Genomic DNA, 16565 nt, shown 5'->3' with positions numbered 1-16565 from the left:
ATATAGTTCAAGGACAAAAATAACCCTTAGCCCTCAAATATATATAGTAGTGCTTTTAATAAGATTTTTTTAAAATTTTAACCCTTAAAGATAACATATAAACTACAAGAATTCAATTAAAAAAAATAAATCATAAGGACATAATTTAAAATTGAAATAACCTAAAATTGTAAATTACTTTTTTCTAATATCTATGCCTTCATTTTTAGCTCAAAACCAAATATTAAATTCTTGTAAGGGAAAACACTATAAGAATATAAAATGATACAAAAATTGGATGTATTGAGTCTGATAAGTGAGAATGAACAAAGCTAAGTGAGAAGCTAACACTAGCCATGGAGATGCAACAGCTTCTGAGCATAAGGTTCCCTCATGAGTTAGGAGCAAAAGCCTTAGTTGCTACTGTTGGAATTGGGGCACAATAGAAGAAATAAAATTTTAAAAATTCCTAATTTCATTCATGGATCAAATGACGCCTTTTAAGTCAGAATAGATAGAACTTTACCTTTATGCTGTAATCTTTAGGATCTTTTCATTTGGATCTAAGGAACTGAATCTCCACGACCAGCTCCCTCTATTGGTATTCACACAAACAACTTTCCTACTCAAATAGTATGCTAGCGCTTCAAATTTCTAATGTTCGTTTGTCTATCATCAAGCCTAAAAAAGTCACGATCTTCTTCTTTTCTTGTATGGTGTCTCTCTCTTTTTTTTATGATAAGTGTGGCTCTTTCTACTTTTTATTAGCCTTTTTGGAAAACCTAACATCTATCTTATATCAAGGTCAGCTATCTAATGTCTAAAAATATATTTGAATTTAATAAAGATTAATTTTAAATATTTGATTTCTTCATTAATCCTTATCAATTTTAAAATTAGATTAAATATATTAGTTTAAATTCATATCTATCTAATAGATTAATTTAAACTATTTTATTTAATTCATTTAAGAGCCAACCAAAAGTAGTTTAATTTATTTTCATAAATAAAATTTAAGTTATCATATCTTACAAGATTTTTTTCCAACTTGACTTTATCTCATAAATTTGAACTTCAAAACTTATATTATATCTTTCTATATCATATTAGTTATTAAATTTATCATATCTTATAGAAATAAATTTAATGCTAGTATAATATAATATAATATTATAATACACACACGTATCATATATATATATATATATAATATAAATTAATTTGAATTTTATTTTATATATACATATAAATATTTATTTACACATACAAATATAAATCTGTTCACTCTAAATTAAAATATTATATTTATTAAATCTAGGCACAAATTAGATTCAATGAATCTAAACATTATAGCTCGAGTTGAGCCATTCTTGTGTGTGACCCTGTAGTTTCTTATGAAGTTGGAAGTAGGCCAATAACGACATTAATCCACAAGTTATAAGTAGCCTTTAGTAAGACGTTGTAACTACCCAAATTATATAGGGATTAGTGATTCGATACAACTTATAATACAACAACATTACATCCCTTTTGTCATGTGATATTTCAATCAAGTATGAGGCATAGAAACGTCCTTCGCCTCATGTGACCATCACTTTCTCAATTCCTAAGTAGATTAACTATCAAAATGAAAACCCTTTCTCATTGTAGCATGGTCATGCATTTCTCAATCTTACTCATCGAAGGGCCCTATAACATCTCTCTACTAATGTAAGGGAAAAATTTATCTTGACCATTCACATTCCTCTACATAGAATCCATAAAACTCAATCATAGCCATTATGATCACTTAGTCAAAGGTGACTTTTGACTAAGTCAAAGCTTAGCGATCCTCATGTAGAAATCCATGGATATTAGGTCAAAGGGCTTAGTGACATGATTATTTATAAGATAAAGTTATGACTTGATACATGAAACTTTCTCATGTCAAGTCAATCTAGCACTTTATATTCTTACAAGTGCTTATGATTTTGATTTATATCTCCATACATCAATCAAAATCATAGTAGTCTTACTTCATCTTTGTTCCTGTAAAAATGATCGACGAAGGACATTAAGGACAATTATTGCGGTTTAACCTTCGATACAATTACCAGAGTGGACATGCCAATAATATAATAATAAAGGAGAAATTCATTATAAATTATAATGTTCATAATAAAATGATTGGCCAAGGGCATAATTATTGATATTTTCCCACTTACATTAGGTATAATCATTAATTTTTCTAATTCCTATTGTCCTAACATGATGCTCATACTTAGCTTGTGCAAGCAGCTTGTTAAAAGGATCAGCAATATTGTCTTCTCCTGCTACCTTGCATATTTTTATGTCACCTCTATCGTTGATTTCTCTAATAAAGTGAAATCATCTGAGTATGTTCTTGGTCCTTTGATGTGAGCTAGGCTCATTGGCCTATGCAATTGCACCATTGTTGTATAGAACAAGTTTATTAGATTTAAGATGGTAGGAACCACTCCTAGTTCAGTAATGAACTTATTAATCTAAGCAACTTCCTTAAATGTATTTGATGCTGCTATATAATCATCTTTTGTTTTAGAATTAGCCATAGCGCTTTGCTTAGAGCTTTTCCAACTCATTGCTTCATCATTCAATAAGAATATAAACCTTAATTGTGATTTAAAATTGTCTTAGTAAATTTGAAAACTTGCTTCTATGTAACTACTTACAACAAGCTTATCGACCAAACCACCATACACTAGGAAAAAATACCTAGTCCTTCTTAAGTATTTCAAGATGTTCTTGATAGCAATTCAATGACCCTCACTTGGAACCAATTGGTATCTCCTTGTTATACTTAAGGCAAATGAGACATCCAATTGAGTACATAACATGGCGTATATGATAGATCTAATGGCCAAGGCATATGGAACCTTACTTATGCGATCTCGCTAATCATGTGTACCAGGGAACAAACCCTTGCTAAGATAAATTCCATGAGACATGAGTAGGTAACCCCTTTTTGAATCCTGCACATTGAACCTTTACAGTATCTTGTCTATGTATGTGCTTTGACTTAGGCCTATTAGCCTCTTAAATCTATCTTTATAGATTTCAATCCCTAGGATGTAAGTGGCTTCACCTAAGTCTTTTATCAAGAAATACTTTCCTAACCAAATCTTGACATTCTGTAAGGTAGGAATGTCATTCTCAGTGAGTAGGATGTCGTCTACATAAAGCCCTAGAAATACAATTATGCTCCCTCTAACTTTCTTGTAAAGACAAGGTTCACCGATATTTTGAATGAATCCAAACTGTTTGACTACTTCATCAAATTGATAATTTCATTTCCAAGATACTTGCTTCAATTTATAAATGGATCTTTAAAGCTTGCATATCTTTTTAGAGTCCTCCGGACGCATAAAGCTTTCAAGTTATGTCATGTACACATCCTTAAATAGCTTTCCATTAAGGAAGGCTATTTTGACATCCTTCTACCATATTTTGCAATCATAATATACTGCAATGGCAAGAAGGATCTTGCTTACTTTGGCCATTGTGATTGGGGAAGAGGTTTCATCATAGTTCACACTATGAGTTTGGGTGAATTTTTTTGCAACCAATCATTTATTTTGCAATACTATAAAGAAATTTATTCACTTACATGCCACGCTTTCAAAAATATTTCTCCAAATACTATAAATTTAGATTTTAGTTTGACACAAACTGAGTTTCAAATTTTTTTTAATATAAAAGTACATAACTCAATTTTAATCAAACCAAGTTATGTACTTTTAATCTTAAAAAAAAGAAAATGTTGGTGTGACAGATGTAGCATAGCAAGTGTAGAAATTTCAAATAAAAAAGAGAGATAAGTTGAGGTTTGAAACAAAAATTAAAAATGATGAATTTATTGATATTTTTTAATTGATGAGAGACAAGAACGAGAGATAAGAAAATATATGCGAGTCATAGAGACATTAATATTTAATAGTAAAAATATGATAATGAGATATTTGAAATAACTAAAATTTTAATTGACTATGATATAAAGAGAATTTAAAATTATAAAAGAAATATGATAAGAAATAAATAAATTTGAATTTGGAACTTAAATTTTTGTATGTCCAAACAAGAGATTTGATCCAATCCAAATTCCTATTAACGTAAACACACTATAAAGAACATATCATCTTTCTAATCCTTTTTATATAATTATAATTATAAAATTAATGTATTACTAATAAATAATTATAACTATAATATTATAATACTAATTTGTAGCACACAAGAAGGAGAAACTGGGGAGAGGAAACAACTACCCACACACAAGAGAAGGAGGGGCAAGGGAAAGAAGAAGGAAAGGACATGGGAAGAGGGGGGCAGGCATAGCCTACTATGCTACAGATATCACACCGATGTTTTTTTTTTTTTTTAAATTAAAAGTATCGAACTTGGTTTGATTAAAACTAAGTTTTTATTGTTATATTAAAAAAATTTTGAAACTTAATTTATATCAAATTGAAATCCAAATTTATGAAATTTGGGGAAATATTTTTAAAGTGTAGCATATAGGTAAATAATTTTTTTTATAGTATTGCAATCAAATTGCCCAAATTTTACAATTTAGATACCTTTTGTAGCAAATTCAATTCAGTGTTTTTTCCCCTTAGCTTCACCATCAATATTCTTTTTTGTCTTTTCATATAATTTTCCTATCAAAAACTTTATTCGGTATTTTAAAGTTAAAATATATATTATTGATAAACAAAAACATATATGAGTTTGTTTTAAATTGATAATAATTAAAATAGAACAAAATACAAATGAAAAAAATGCATATAATCATAAGATAAAATTAGGAGACCAAATTTAAATAAAATGAAATTAATAATTAAAAAATTTAATGTAAAAGTAAAGGATCCAATTGCAAGAAAAGAAAACTAAATGAAATTAAGAGTTAAAAAAATGAAATTTTCCTCAAATTATAACTCAATTTATATAATTTTTAAAAATATAGAAGCGCTTAATTTGATTTTAATATGAGTTTTATAATTTTAACTTTTAAAAGACTAACATATTTAACGGATGCCTTTGCAGCAATCAGATAGATCAATGGAACTTGTCAATAAAGCCCTTCTTGATAAGCAAATATGGCGTCTTATCAATGTGGAAGACAATTCCTTAATTGCAAAGACTCTCAAAGTGAAATACATTGATCTATCCAATCAAGACTCTCAAAGTGAAATACATTGATCTATCCAATCCTATGCCAATCAAGAAACCTTACAATTCTTCAAGTATGTGGAACGGCATTCTCTCCTATGTAGAGATGGTAGCTACAAAATTAAAATGGAGAATTGAAAATGGTGAATCTAATAATTCACCTTTTTGGGTTCTTAATTCACATCAAACTATTGTCACTAGGTTTTTTAAATGTTTTGGATCTATTCACTAGAACAAAAGACCCATCCTATCCTCTTGTTTGGAATTGAGATCTCGTTTTTACCTTCCTTTCTACTCCTATTTCCTATCTGGGCAAAAAAGACATGTTAATTTGGGGCAGAAATTGCACAAGGAACTATCAAGTATCTGATTGCATTAAAGGTCTGATCCCATGTTCACAAGCAGATCTCTTCTAGAAATTTCTTTGGAAAATTAAGATTTTAATGAAACTCCTTTTTATATGGAAATTGTTGAACAATGCAATCCCAACAGGGGATATCCTAAATAAACGTCACATGTCTACCCAACAACATTGTGTTTTTTCTCTAGCAAGTAACCTATGGGAGTTTAACAACAAACTACCTTAGAACAAGAGAGGTTTTAGTGAAAATGTGTCTTGTCCCTTTAAGTATGCTGGTAAGGAAACAGTTAAACACATTCTTAGAGAATGCTTTGTTGTTAAGGAGCTTTGGGCTTTATTAACTAACCACTTTTCTATGATAAGCTGTGAAAATCTTTCTCTGCAAGGATGGATGAGCTGGAATTTCAAACACGAGGCCGAAATTGGTGTAATGACAAAATGGCCATGAAAGCTAGTCTTTAGCTTTGCATGCTGGACACTATGGAAGAATAGGTGTCATGGAGTTTTTGATGGGATAAGATCAATTGCTTAGGATGTAAAATCCCTCACTATTAATCATAATTAACTAATATAATTCATGATAATCGAAAGAATAACCCATTAAGAGGATTACCAAGTTTTACTTTTCAAAGGGGATCCTAAGTTTTCATAATCAAAATGAATTTAAATTAGTCATAATCTCTTATATCTAAGTAAGCACAAGTTATGGAAGCATGGGATATCTCAAAAAAGTGAAAAAAAAAAAAAGAAAACAAATGAAGGATAGCTCATTTGCTGCAAAGCAGGGCAATGCACCGTGGCTTGTACACTTTACGTCGTGGCATGTTGTTTTTTGTGCCATGTGTTGTGGCATGTAGCACGTTAATCACAGTAGAGTCTACTGTCATTTGATAGCAAAATTGAGGAACTTCCAACATAACCCAATTCTCCATTCAACGTCCAAATGACATGATTTAGGTGTCTATGGAAAGCTCTTTTTATAAACTAGCTAATAACATAGGTTTCATTTCTAAAACAACTCATATCAGGAAATTGGACATCCAAACCCATTTTGACCACTTTTCACAACAAAGGGTGTCTATAACCCAAAACAAGTAACAAAAGTCTTTCCTAACACCTGAACTATATCCATTAAACCTAAAACTATCAGTACAACACGTCATGCAAGCCAATTAGCAATATAATACAAAATCACTCCTCAACCCCCTTTTCACTGAAAATAAAAAGGGAAGGCAATTTGCCTTACATTGCATCAAAACCAATCACAACATGTTTGAAACATCATTTCTATACTTGCACTAGTATTTTGGCCCTATCAACATATATCTCATCATACACAAATACTGAGGGCCCAAAATACAATTCAGATAATTGCAATAACAAAATAAAGAAAGTACAACAATATGCAACCTAAAATTAGTAACAATATTCTATTACACAAATAAACATAAAATAGAGGCATATAGTAGGAAGTACTAATTCCTAGCCTTTTGAGCCTTCTTCCTCTCTATACCAAAGCTAGAGTCCATAAAGTGTTAAATGAAAGGGGTAAGTTTAGCCACACAATAACCAAGGTAAAACCTACCCTATGCAATTATATGTTAATTGAAATCAAACACATGCATATGAAATCAAATTTTTAAAACATGCTTACATACACATCATTACTTATTTAAATCATCTTTATCTCGTATATACTGAATATACTATCACAAGACACTCAAACTGTGACCATGACCAGTTATCCATGCGACCTGCCACATTATAATCATGTAACACATCATAAATTTATATAGGCAATGATCAACTAATTTTATACCCCCCTTATTTCCTCCGACTCACACTGTGGGTTATAACATTAAATAAGGCTCCGTTCGTATGATTTGATTACCCAAACTCACCAATTATAAGGTGTGATCTGGCCAAAGATCACATGACTCACTCTTGGATCACGGCTTCCCCTACTCTCAAATCTCTGAGGTGTTATATTTCTTGAGTTATTCTGCTTAATAAATTGATGGAGAAAGTTAGGTTCTAATCCCTCAACAAACTGTGGGATAAGGCTATATCCTCGTGCATTAGAGGGCAACCAAAAATATCATATAAATTTTAACTACTTCCAATTTATAGGTGAACTCACACCAACTAATCATAACATGTATGATGTCTACTTATTTTCACAAATCTCATTTTCTCAACATTATTTTTCACTTTTCAAACATAACATCTTACTGCACACTCCAAGGCCTGTTGCCTACTTAAGCTTACCACTACATTATGGGTCTATTGATGCCACAGCTTGACGCAACATTATATTACTCATTTCTTCATTTACCCACATTTACCTTAACCCAATATCACATTCATCTTTTCAAAAGTATATGCATGTTCATACCTAAAAAACTATCTCAGTTTTTCATTTGCAATACAAGCCAAAATATAACATCATGCACATTCATATTTTTAAAACATAGATCAAAAGTATTAACATGCTTTCACATTAAAATCAACTCATGCATGTGACAATCCACATTATTCACAATTAAAATTAATGAGCATATAACTACCTAAAAACAAGGTTTCCTCGATTATCTCAAACTTTTGAGAGGTTAAACCCCTCAATATTATAACTTGCAAGCTTGAATTCATAAGCCAAATTGTGTTTAAGAGCTCAACTTACAATTATTGATTCCTTAACTCATCAACATTATCAAACACACATATTACAACTCTCATTTCCACTTCTAAATTACCCAATGCCCACTTTGTATAAATTTGGACCTATCCATTGAGTTTATTAACTCTTTTTAGTCTCTAATAATATTAATGAGCCATTAAACTCTTTGTATAAGTTTAGGCCTATCCAAAGGGTTTATTAAACTCTTTTTTTTCTTCAGGATAACCATCACAGGGAGTTCACCAAGTTGATAGTTCTGGTAAATCTTATGTGGGAAGTTCCAAAGCCATAATCTATTATTAGAGAAATTGAACACAAAGTAAATTACTTGCTGGATGTTTGCTGTAAGATCTCAGGATTTAAAGATGTTTAATCTTGGTATATTCATCTAAATCTGATGATGCAGAGGACTACTATTGATGGATGGAATTTAATCTGCATAAAGACAAAAAGGAAAGATCAAACAGTGATAAAAATTGCAATTCAATAGGGAAAACAACTGCTGCAATCATTCACCTAGATTAAGAATAAGAATATCTCTCGCAAACAACTACTCTCTTTCGACTCAGCAATTTCATATCAATCAATTGCATGCAAAACCAATACATCTTCATCTCTTATGGACATTGTTTCTTCTTCAAATTCAATAGGCCAAAGATGTCTTCCTCGACTATCTTTGAAGACATCTAGTCTATTCTATTGGGGAGAATGAGAGAGAAATTTCAAAAGGACAAATTATTCTATTAGAAAAATAGATTTATTTATTTTTCAATCATGTTAAAATTTTAAAAATAAATTATAAATTTATCACAATAAAATTATGAAATTAAGAATCAAATTTATAAATTTTTAAAGTTTAAAACTTAAGACTTAAGTTAAATTAATTAATTGTTTTTTAGACCTGTTTGTCATTCTTTCATTTTATTGTCCTTTAATTTTATTTCTTTTTCGGTGATTGATACTTAATTGAGAAGGACATGTGGGCCCAATATCACACATCTTTCTTTTAACTTGTATGTAAATTATTTTCTTTTATAGTAATATTATTGTCCTTTTCTTCAAATAAAAGATAATCTATAAGAATTCAATTCAAAAAATAAATTATAAATATCTAATTTAAAATTGAAAATATCTAGAATTTTAAATTAATTTTTTTAATACTTGTACCTTTATTTCTAGCTTAGAACCAAAATATAGAATTCTTAAAATAAAAAATCCTGTGAAAATAGCAAAAGATATAATGGATCAATTGGCCCGAATTCAATGGCCCGAAGATGTCTTCCTCAGGTATCTTTGAAGATATCTTGTCTATTTCATTGGGAAAAATAATAAAAAGCTCTTAAAAGGATTAATTAATTTAATATAGGTCTCAAATGGTAAATTTTAAAAATTTGCAAGTTTGATTTTCAATTTTGTAACTTCATTGTGATGAATTTGTAACTTGTATTTTAAATTTTAATGAAAAAAAATTTATTTATTCTTTAACTATATAAAAATTAAAAAAATAAGTTAAAAATTTATCACAATAAAATTACGAAATTGAAAGCCAAATTTATAAATTTTTGAAGTGTATCAATTGAGACTTAGGTTAAATTAATTAATATTTTTGGAACGTCTCTATCATTCTCTCATTTTATGATCCTTGAATTTTATTTCTCTTTCGTTGACCGATACTTAATTGGGAGGGATATGTAGTCCCGGCACCACGCATCTTTCTTTTCACCTTCATGTAAATTATTTTCTTTTATAGTAATGTTATTGTCCTTTTCTTCCCCAAAAAAAAAGATAAACTATAAGAATTCAATTCAAAAAATAAATTATAAATATCAAATTTAAAACTAAAAATATCTAGCATTTTAAATTAATTTTTTTTAATACTTGTACCTTCATTTATAGCTCAGAACCAAAATACAGAATTCTTGAAATGTATCATCTTGCAAGAATAGCAAAAGATAAAAGCAAGGTCTTCCCCAAATTCAATAACTCGTAGATGTCTTCCTTAGCTATTTTGGAAGGCTTTTTGTCTATTTTATTAGAAAAAATAATAGAGAGGTCCTAGAAGGATCACTTAATTCATCGTAGGTTTCAAGTATCAAATTTTAAAAATTTATAAGTTCGGTTTTTAATTTTGTAACTTTGTTGTGATAAATTTATAATTTATGTTTTAAATTTTAATGAAAAAAATAAATTTATTTACTCTTCAATCATGTTAAATTTAAAAAATAAGTTATAACTTTATCATAATAAAGTTATAAAATTGAGAGTTAAATTTAAAAATTTTTAGAGTTTAGAAATTGGACTCTAGGTTAAATTAATTAATTTTTTTTTTTGAACCCCTCTATCATTCTCCCCATTTTATTATCCTTTAATTTTATTTCTCTTTTGTTGACCGATACTTAATTGAGAAGGATATGTGGTCCCAATATCACACATCTTTCTTTTAACCTTTATGTAAATTATTTTCTTTTATAGTAATATTATTGTCCTTTTCTTTCAAAAAAAAACAGATAAACTATAAGAATTTAATTCAAAAAAAACATATAAATATCTAATTTAAAATTGAAAATATCTAAAATTTTAAATTAATTTTGTAATACTTGTACCTTCATTTCTAACTTTGAACCAAAATATAGAATTTTTGAAATGGAAAATCCTACAAGAATAGAAAAAGATATAAGCGAGATCTTCCCCAAATTTAATAGCCCGAAGATGTCTTCTTCAGCTATCTTTGAAGACATCTTGTCTATTTTATTGGAAAAAATGATAAAAATATTTTAAAAAGATCAATTAATTTAATTTAAGTTTCAAGTGCCAAATTTTTGAAATTTGCAAGTTAGATTCTCAATTTTAAAATTTTATTGTGATGAATTTGTAACTTATATTTCAAATTTTAACTAGGAAAACAAATTTATTTATTTTTCAACCTTGTTAAAATTTAAAAAAATATGTTACAAATTCATCATAAACGAAGCTACAAAATTAAAAGTCGAACTTACAAATTTTTAAAATTTAGTAATTGAGATATAAGTTGAATTAATTGATTTTTTTAAGATTTCTATATCATTCTCCTATTTTATTGTCCTTTAATTTTATTTATCTTTCATTGACAGATACTTAATTGAGAAGGATATGTGGTCCCAATATCACACATCTTCCTTTTAACCTTTATATAAATTATTTTCTTTTATGGTAATATTATTGTCCTTTTCTTAAAAAAAAAAGTAAACTATAAGAATTTAATTTAAAAAATAAATTATAAATGTTTAATTTAAAACTAAAAGTTTCTAAAATTTTACATTTTTTTTTTAATATTTATACCTTCCTTCCTAGCTCAGAACCAAAATATGGAATTCAGGAAAACCTGCGAGAATGGCGAAAGATATAAGCGAGAACGAACAGATTACGGAGACTGGCAAGAAGCTGACACTACCAATGGAGATGCAACAGCTTCTAAATATGGGGTTCCCACATGAGTTAGCAGCAGAAGCCCTAGCTGCTACTGGCGGCAAATCCACCATTGAAGCCACCGAATGGATCTTAAACCACAAAGCCACTTCTCCTTCTAAACATGCCTCTAACTCTAACCCTTCTCCAGTTCAGCCCAAACTTGATCGCTTTTTCCAGTTTCAATCCAAACCCTCTTCTAAAATCACAGCCACATCACAAACCATTCAACAAGAACAAGAAGAAGCAGATTTAGACTTAGAAGTATCAACCCCAAATGTTAACCCGTCGTCATCCAAACGTCTCAAACTATCACCATCTAACACCAAGCCCAGTTCTCCTGTCTTTCTGAATCATTTTCGTGGTCATAGGGGTGTTGAAAATGCTTCTAATGCCAAACCCCACGAACCCTTGTATGAGCGAATGCGTCCCAGAACTATTGATGATGTTATCGGTCAGGAACATCTGCTTGCTTCTAATTCGCTCCTTCGCTCCGCCATTGAACGGGGCCGTCTTCCTTCCATCGTCTTCTGGGGTCCTCCTGGTGCAGGTAAGACCTCTATTGCTAAAGCCATTGTTAATTCAGCAAGTTCTTCTCAGAAACAACAATGCTTCTCTTATCGCTTTGTTTCGTTATCTGCTGTGACTAGTGGTGTTAAGGATGTGAGAGATGCGGTAGATGAGGCTAGGAAACTGAGAGTTAAGTGTAATCAAAGAACTGTTCTGTTTGTGGATGAGGTTCACAGGTTTAACAAGTCTCAACAGGACTCTTTTTTGCCGGTTATTGAAGATGGAAGTATTGTTTTCGTTGGTGCTACTACTGAAAACCCTTCTTTCCATTTGATTACGCCATTGCTGTCTCGGTGTCGTGTACTTACCCTGAACCCCTTGAAACCCCAGCATGTTGTGATGATTCTAAAGAGGTCTGTGGATAATTTGGACAAAGGATTGGTGCAAAGCATTGGTTTTCAAGTTGACGTAGCTGAAGATGTGATCACTTTCTTGGCCAACAATTGTGATGGTGATGCTCGGGTGGCATTGAATGCATTGGAGATTGCAGCTGTTACAGCAGCTGCTCGGTCACAAGATGATAAGAAATCTAAGGATGTCAAAGAAACTGAAGGCATGGATGGTCAAATAAACCAAGAAAATAGAGCTTGTCCATCTGTTCATATTGTTACCCTGGATGATGCAAAAGAGGCGCTTCAGTGCAAGCACCTTGCTTATGATAGAGCTGGAGAAGAGCACTATAATCTAATTAGTGCTCTACACAAATCAATGAGGGGAAGTGACGCTGATGCAGCAATTTATTGGTTGGCAAGAATGTTGGAAGGAGGTGAAGTGCCTCTTTACATTGCGCGGAGATTGATAAGGTTTGCGAGTGAGGACGTTGGGTTGGCTGATCCATCTGCTCTTACTCAGGCTGTTTCATGCTACCAAGCCTGCCACTTTTTGGGTATGCCTGAGTGCAATGTGATTCTTACACAGTGTGTTGCTTATTTGGCCTTAGCTCCTAAATCTATTGCTGTTTATCGAGCAATAGAAGCAGCTCAGAGGGTTGTCAGGGAATCAGTTGGACAGAATGAGGGAGTGCCTCTTCATCTTAGAAATGCACCAACTAAACTAATGAAGGAACTTGGCTATGGGAAGGGATACATATACACTCCTGATAATCCCACTTTGAACCAGAGCTATTTACCACCCTCCCTAAATGGGTACAAATTCCTTGATTGGCCTGACAGAAATACTTCTGATGAACAAAAATGTTAAAGCAGCATTGACAGTTTTCATAGGTTAATTTACTATATTCACTACGTTCTTTTTTCCTTTCCCATATATGGTTTTTGTTTTTTTTTTTTTATCTTTTTTCAGAGGAGGCCAATGAGTTCAATGTACTCCTCAAATGTTCATATATGAATTTCTTGCGACAAAGTTAAATGGTAAATGTGTCTGTTTATTATATATGTATATTGTCATTTCTCTGTCACATTTACATCGTCATTAAGTCAGATCATTGAAATATTATAATTTTATAGTTATAATATCATTATTGCAATTGGATATGGCTTCATTTATTCAATGATGACACCGTACATCTTTTGTGAAGCCTGACATTCATGTGACATCTGTTTGTGCCTCCCTCCCTGTGAAGTGGCCAGAAATGAGAAAGAGAAAAATGAAAGATAACTGTTTGTTGGATTCTAAGATAGAATGGTACTCTACTTGAGACATAATGAAACTGTTTATAGTATCTAATTTTTGGTTATTAAACTTTTGTTGCAGTAAACTTGACATATTTTTGAACTGATACACAAAGTTGGTCTTGGTCATAGTGGTAAAAGTGCTGGTGCTATAAAATCATGATGTTGCTCTTCCTTCCTGGTTTTCTTGGTGGCTGCTAGTTCTTCTCTCTGGATTTGAAATTTTAGTCATTCTAGTTATTTTTTCCTTGATGAACAAAAGCCTAAAATGATGCAGTGTAAGATGAACACAAATCCAAAACAATGTGATGGGTTCATTCTTGATATTTTGTGCAGAGATGAACGTGGGCGGTAGGGAGCTTCTTGTTTAAATTCATGCGCACAAACTTGTTCCCACATTAGTGTCTGAAAATGGGTCCGTGAGAATATGTCTATTGATAAGATTCTTTTTTTTTTTTTTTTTTTGGCTCTCGCACCCGGTATCTTGAAGTGTCTGGGTATGTTGGGTTCTCTACCCACCCAACCCGCTCCAAACTAATCTAGACCCCTTACTTAGGGTGCCACTTTGAGGTGGTTCTTGCAGGTACCTTAGGTGACCCATTTACACGCTCAGCTGTGCTACTGCATACCCTAAGATTCGAACCCGAGACCTCAGGTTAAGCTGTCACAAGTCACAACCACTTGGACAAGCGTCCTTCAGTTCTATTGATAAGATTCTATTGGTGAGTTTTTCTAAAGATTACATACCTCTTTGTTAATTGATGGGAGTTCAATGGTTGGTTATAACCTTGGTTGTATCTCAGCCACCTTGTGATTGTTATATTTCTTATTGGGAAATTTGCTTGGATTATAGGCCATATTGATGGTTTTCCTCTAGGATTAAGTTGCAAAAATATTCAAAAACTTCCTTTCCAGGAGCTCCTGATATCTTTAAGTTAACAATAATACATATGTATCTATTAACTTTATAAAAGAGGTCAACACTACTCAATTTGTTAAAATAACCTAATGTTGACCATTAAGTCCTAATGATAGGACTTAACAGATTGGAGGATGTTGATCATTTTTATAAAGTTTATGGGTATCCATACACCATTGATGATTTAAAGATATCAAAAGTTGCTAGAGAAAAAGCTTTTGGGTGTTTTTGCACATCAACAATTTCCTCTATTGAGGCTAATGTCAACCCTATTTAACATATGCTTCTTCAGAGGAAGATTTCTTGCATCAATGAAGAAATTGCAGACCACATTTTTTTTTTTTTTTCAAGGCTATCTTTCTCACTGATTCTCTCATTCTCTATTCTTGGAGGCTTGTTGGTGTTAACTATCGTCACGCTGTGATTTTCTGTCTGATTCAGTTTATAACTTTTGATAGCTTGGGTTTTAATGTTGCTGTTGCTGTCAGCTTCTAAACTGTTGGAGGGATGATATTGTTGGGTCATTCCACCTTTCAGATTCAGGCACAAGTCTAGCTTCTTATTGTTTCTTCCCCTGCTTCTTCTATCGGGAATTGGCTATCATTGGATTTTCTGTTGCTCTGGATTGGATTGTGCTTATCCTGGAAAGACTAATATTGTTAATTGCATTGAAATGTTTTTTTTTTTTTTTGGGGCCAAAGCATTGAAATGAGTTTGGATAGCATTCAATGCAAAGGAACTAAAAATCAGGTTACTCCTTAAGTTGGTCAAGATAGTGGTCTAATTATGGGTCAATTTGGAGTCAATTCAGTCATGATTAAAACAATATATTTTAACTTAAAACATGCAAAAATATTCATATTTAACTATAAAAAATAGTAGTACTCAAATGAAGAAATATTTAATTTTCAAATAAATGAAAGATCCATTTATAAAATTTTAACTTGCCTTGTGCAAATATGAAGGGATAATGAAATTTTTAATTCATTAAATTTGTCTACACATTATTAATTTAGTTCTTTAAGTTTAATTTTTATTAATTTAATTCCTTATGTTTTTTATAATTATCATGTAAGTTCTTTTTAAGTTTTAAAACACATTGATTTTCAAAATGATCTAATGTATAAAGCATATTGATGATTTGACATGTATATATGGTTAAATGAGAACAAATTAACTCTCAAATGAATTTAATTTTTATTAATGTAATTCCTTATAGTGTGTTTTGTTTTTTTGTTTTTTGAAACTTCAAAATTTTTTTTTTCATACCTAAATAATTATATTCATTTTCATTAATTTACATGATTGTCATCAACATTTTGTTATCCAAGTTAGCAAATTTTAATAATGTAACTTCTTTAAACAATAAGTTCTAAATCGATAATTAAAATAAACTTAAGGGATGAAATTGATAAAAATTAACTTAAGAGATTGATTTGATGATTGATACAAACATGAGGGATTAAAAGTTTTATCATCCCCAAATATTAATTATAAGTTTATGAACATAATAAAATTCAATAACATTAAAAATATTAATCAAGTGATTTAGAATTAATTTAGGGTTCAATATTTAAAAGAAAGAATGGAGAAAAGATAAGGAAAAAAAAAATTATAAACTTGGGCTAACCCATTAACTTGTAAGGTTGATCGGGTTTTTTCAAGTTAAAGCTAGGTTGACAAGGTTAATTCGGTTTATAGCCTCCCTGAATCAGCTCATCAATCGGACCAGCTTGGTGATTGGTTTACTGGGATATTGGTCTAATCCACTAGGCCAGTTAGTTCGGTTTTTTTTTT

General features: G+C 30.8%; 1 protein-coding gene across 13 annotated transcripts; it reads left to right on the top strand.

The window, feature by feature from the left end:
* Positions 1-11542: 11542 nt before the first annotated feature.
* On the top strand, positions 11543-15530 carry LOC129318389 (uncharacterized). Of its 13 annotated transcripts, none has more exons than XR_008595234.1 (3): positions 11543-13441; positions 14186-14264; positions 14406-15530. XR_008595234.1 is itself a non-coding variant. In XM_054963114.1 (2 exons), exon 1 carries the CDS (start codon positions 11574-11576, stop codon positions 13416-13418), a length of 1845 nt encoding a protein of 614 aa, XP_054819089.1. In that variant the 5' UTR covers positions 11543-11573; the 3' UTR covers positions 13419-13441; positions 14186-15530. The 13 variants fall into 13 exon arrangements, 3 of the variants coding, with proteins under 3 accessions (XP_054819089.1, XP_054819088.1, XP_054819087.1); XR_008595233.1 differs by adding an exon at positions 13521-13588 and having other exon boundaries at positions 14186-15530; XR_008595232.1 differs by adding an exon at positions 13521-13588 and having other exon boundaries at positions 13932-15530.
* The last annotated feature ends 1035 nt before the right edge of the window (positions 15531-16565 follow it).

This window comes from Prosopis cineraria, unplaced genomic scaffold, assembly GCF_029017545.1.
Source record: "Prosopis cineraria cultivar Desert tree isolate PC_DT_omini unplaced genomic scaffold, ASM2901754v1 PC8, whole genome shotgun sequence".
Taxonomy (NCBI): Eukaryota; Viridiplantae; Streptophyta; class Magnoliopsida; order Fabales; family Fabaceae; genus Prosopis; species Prosopis cineraria.
The sequence above is the reverse complement of the archived record's forward strand: the minus strand, read 5'-3'. Positions and strand labels throughout refer to the sequence as shown.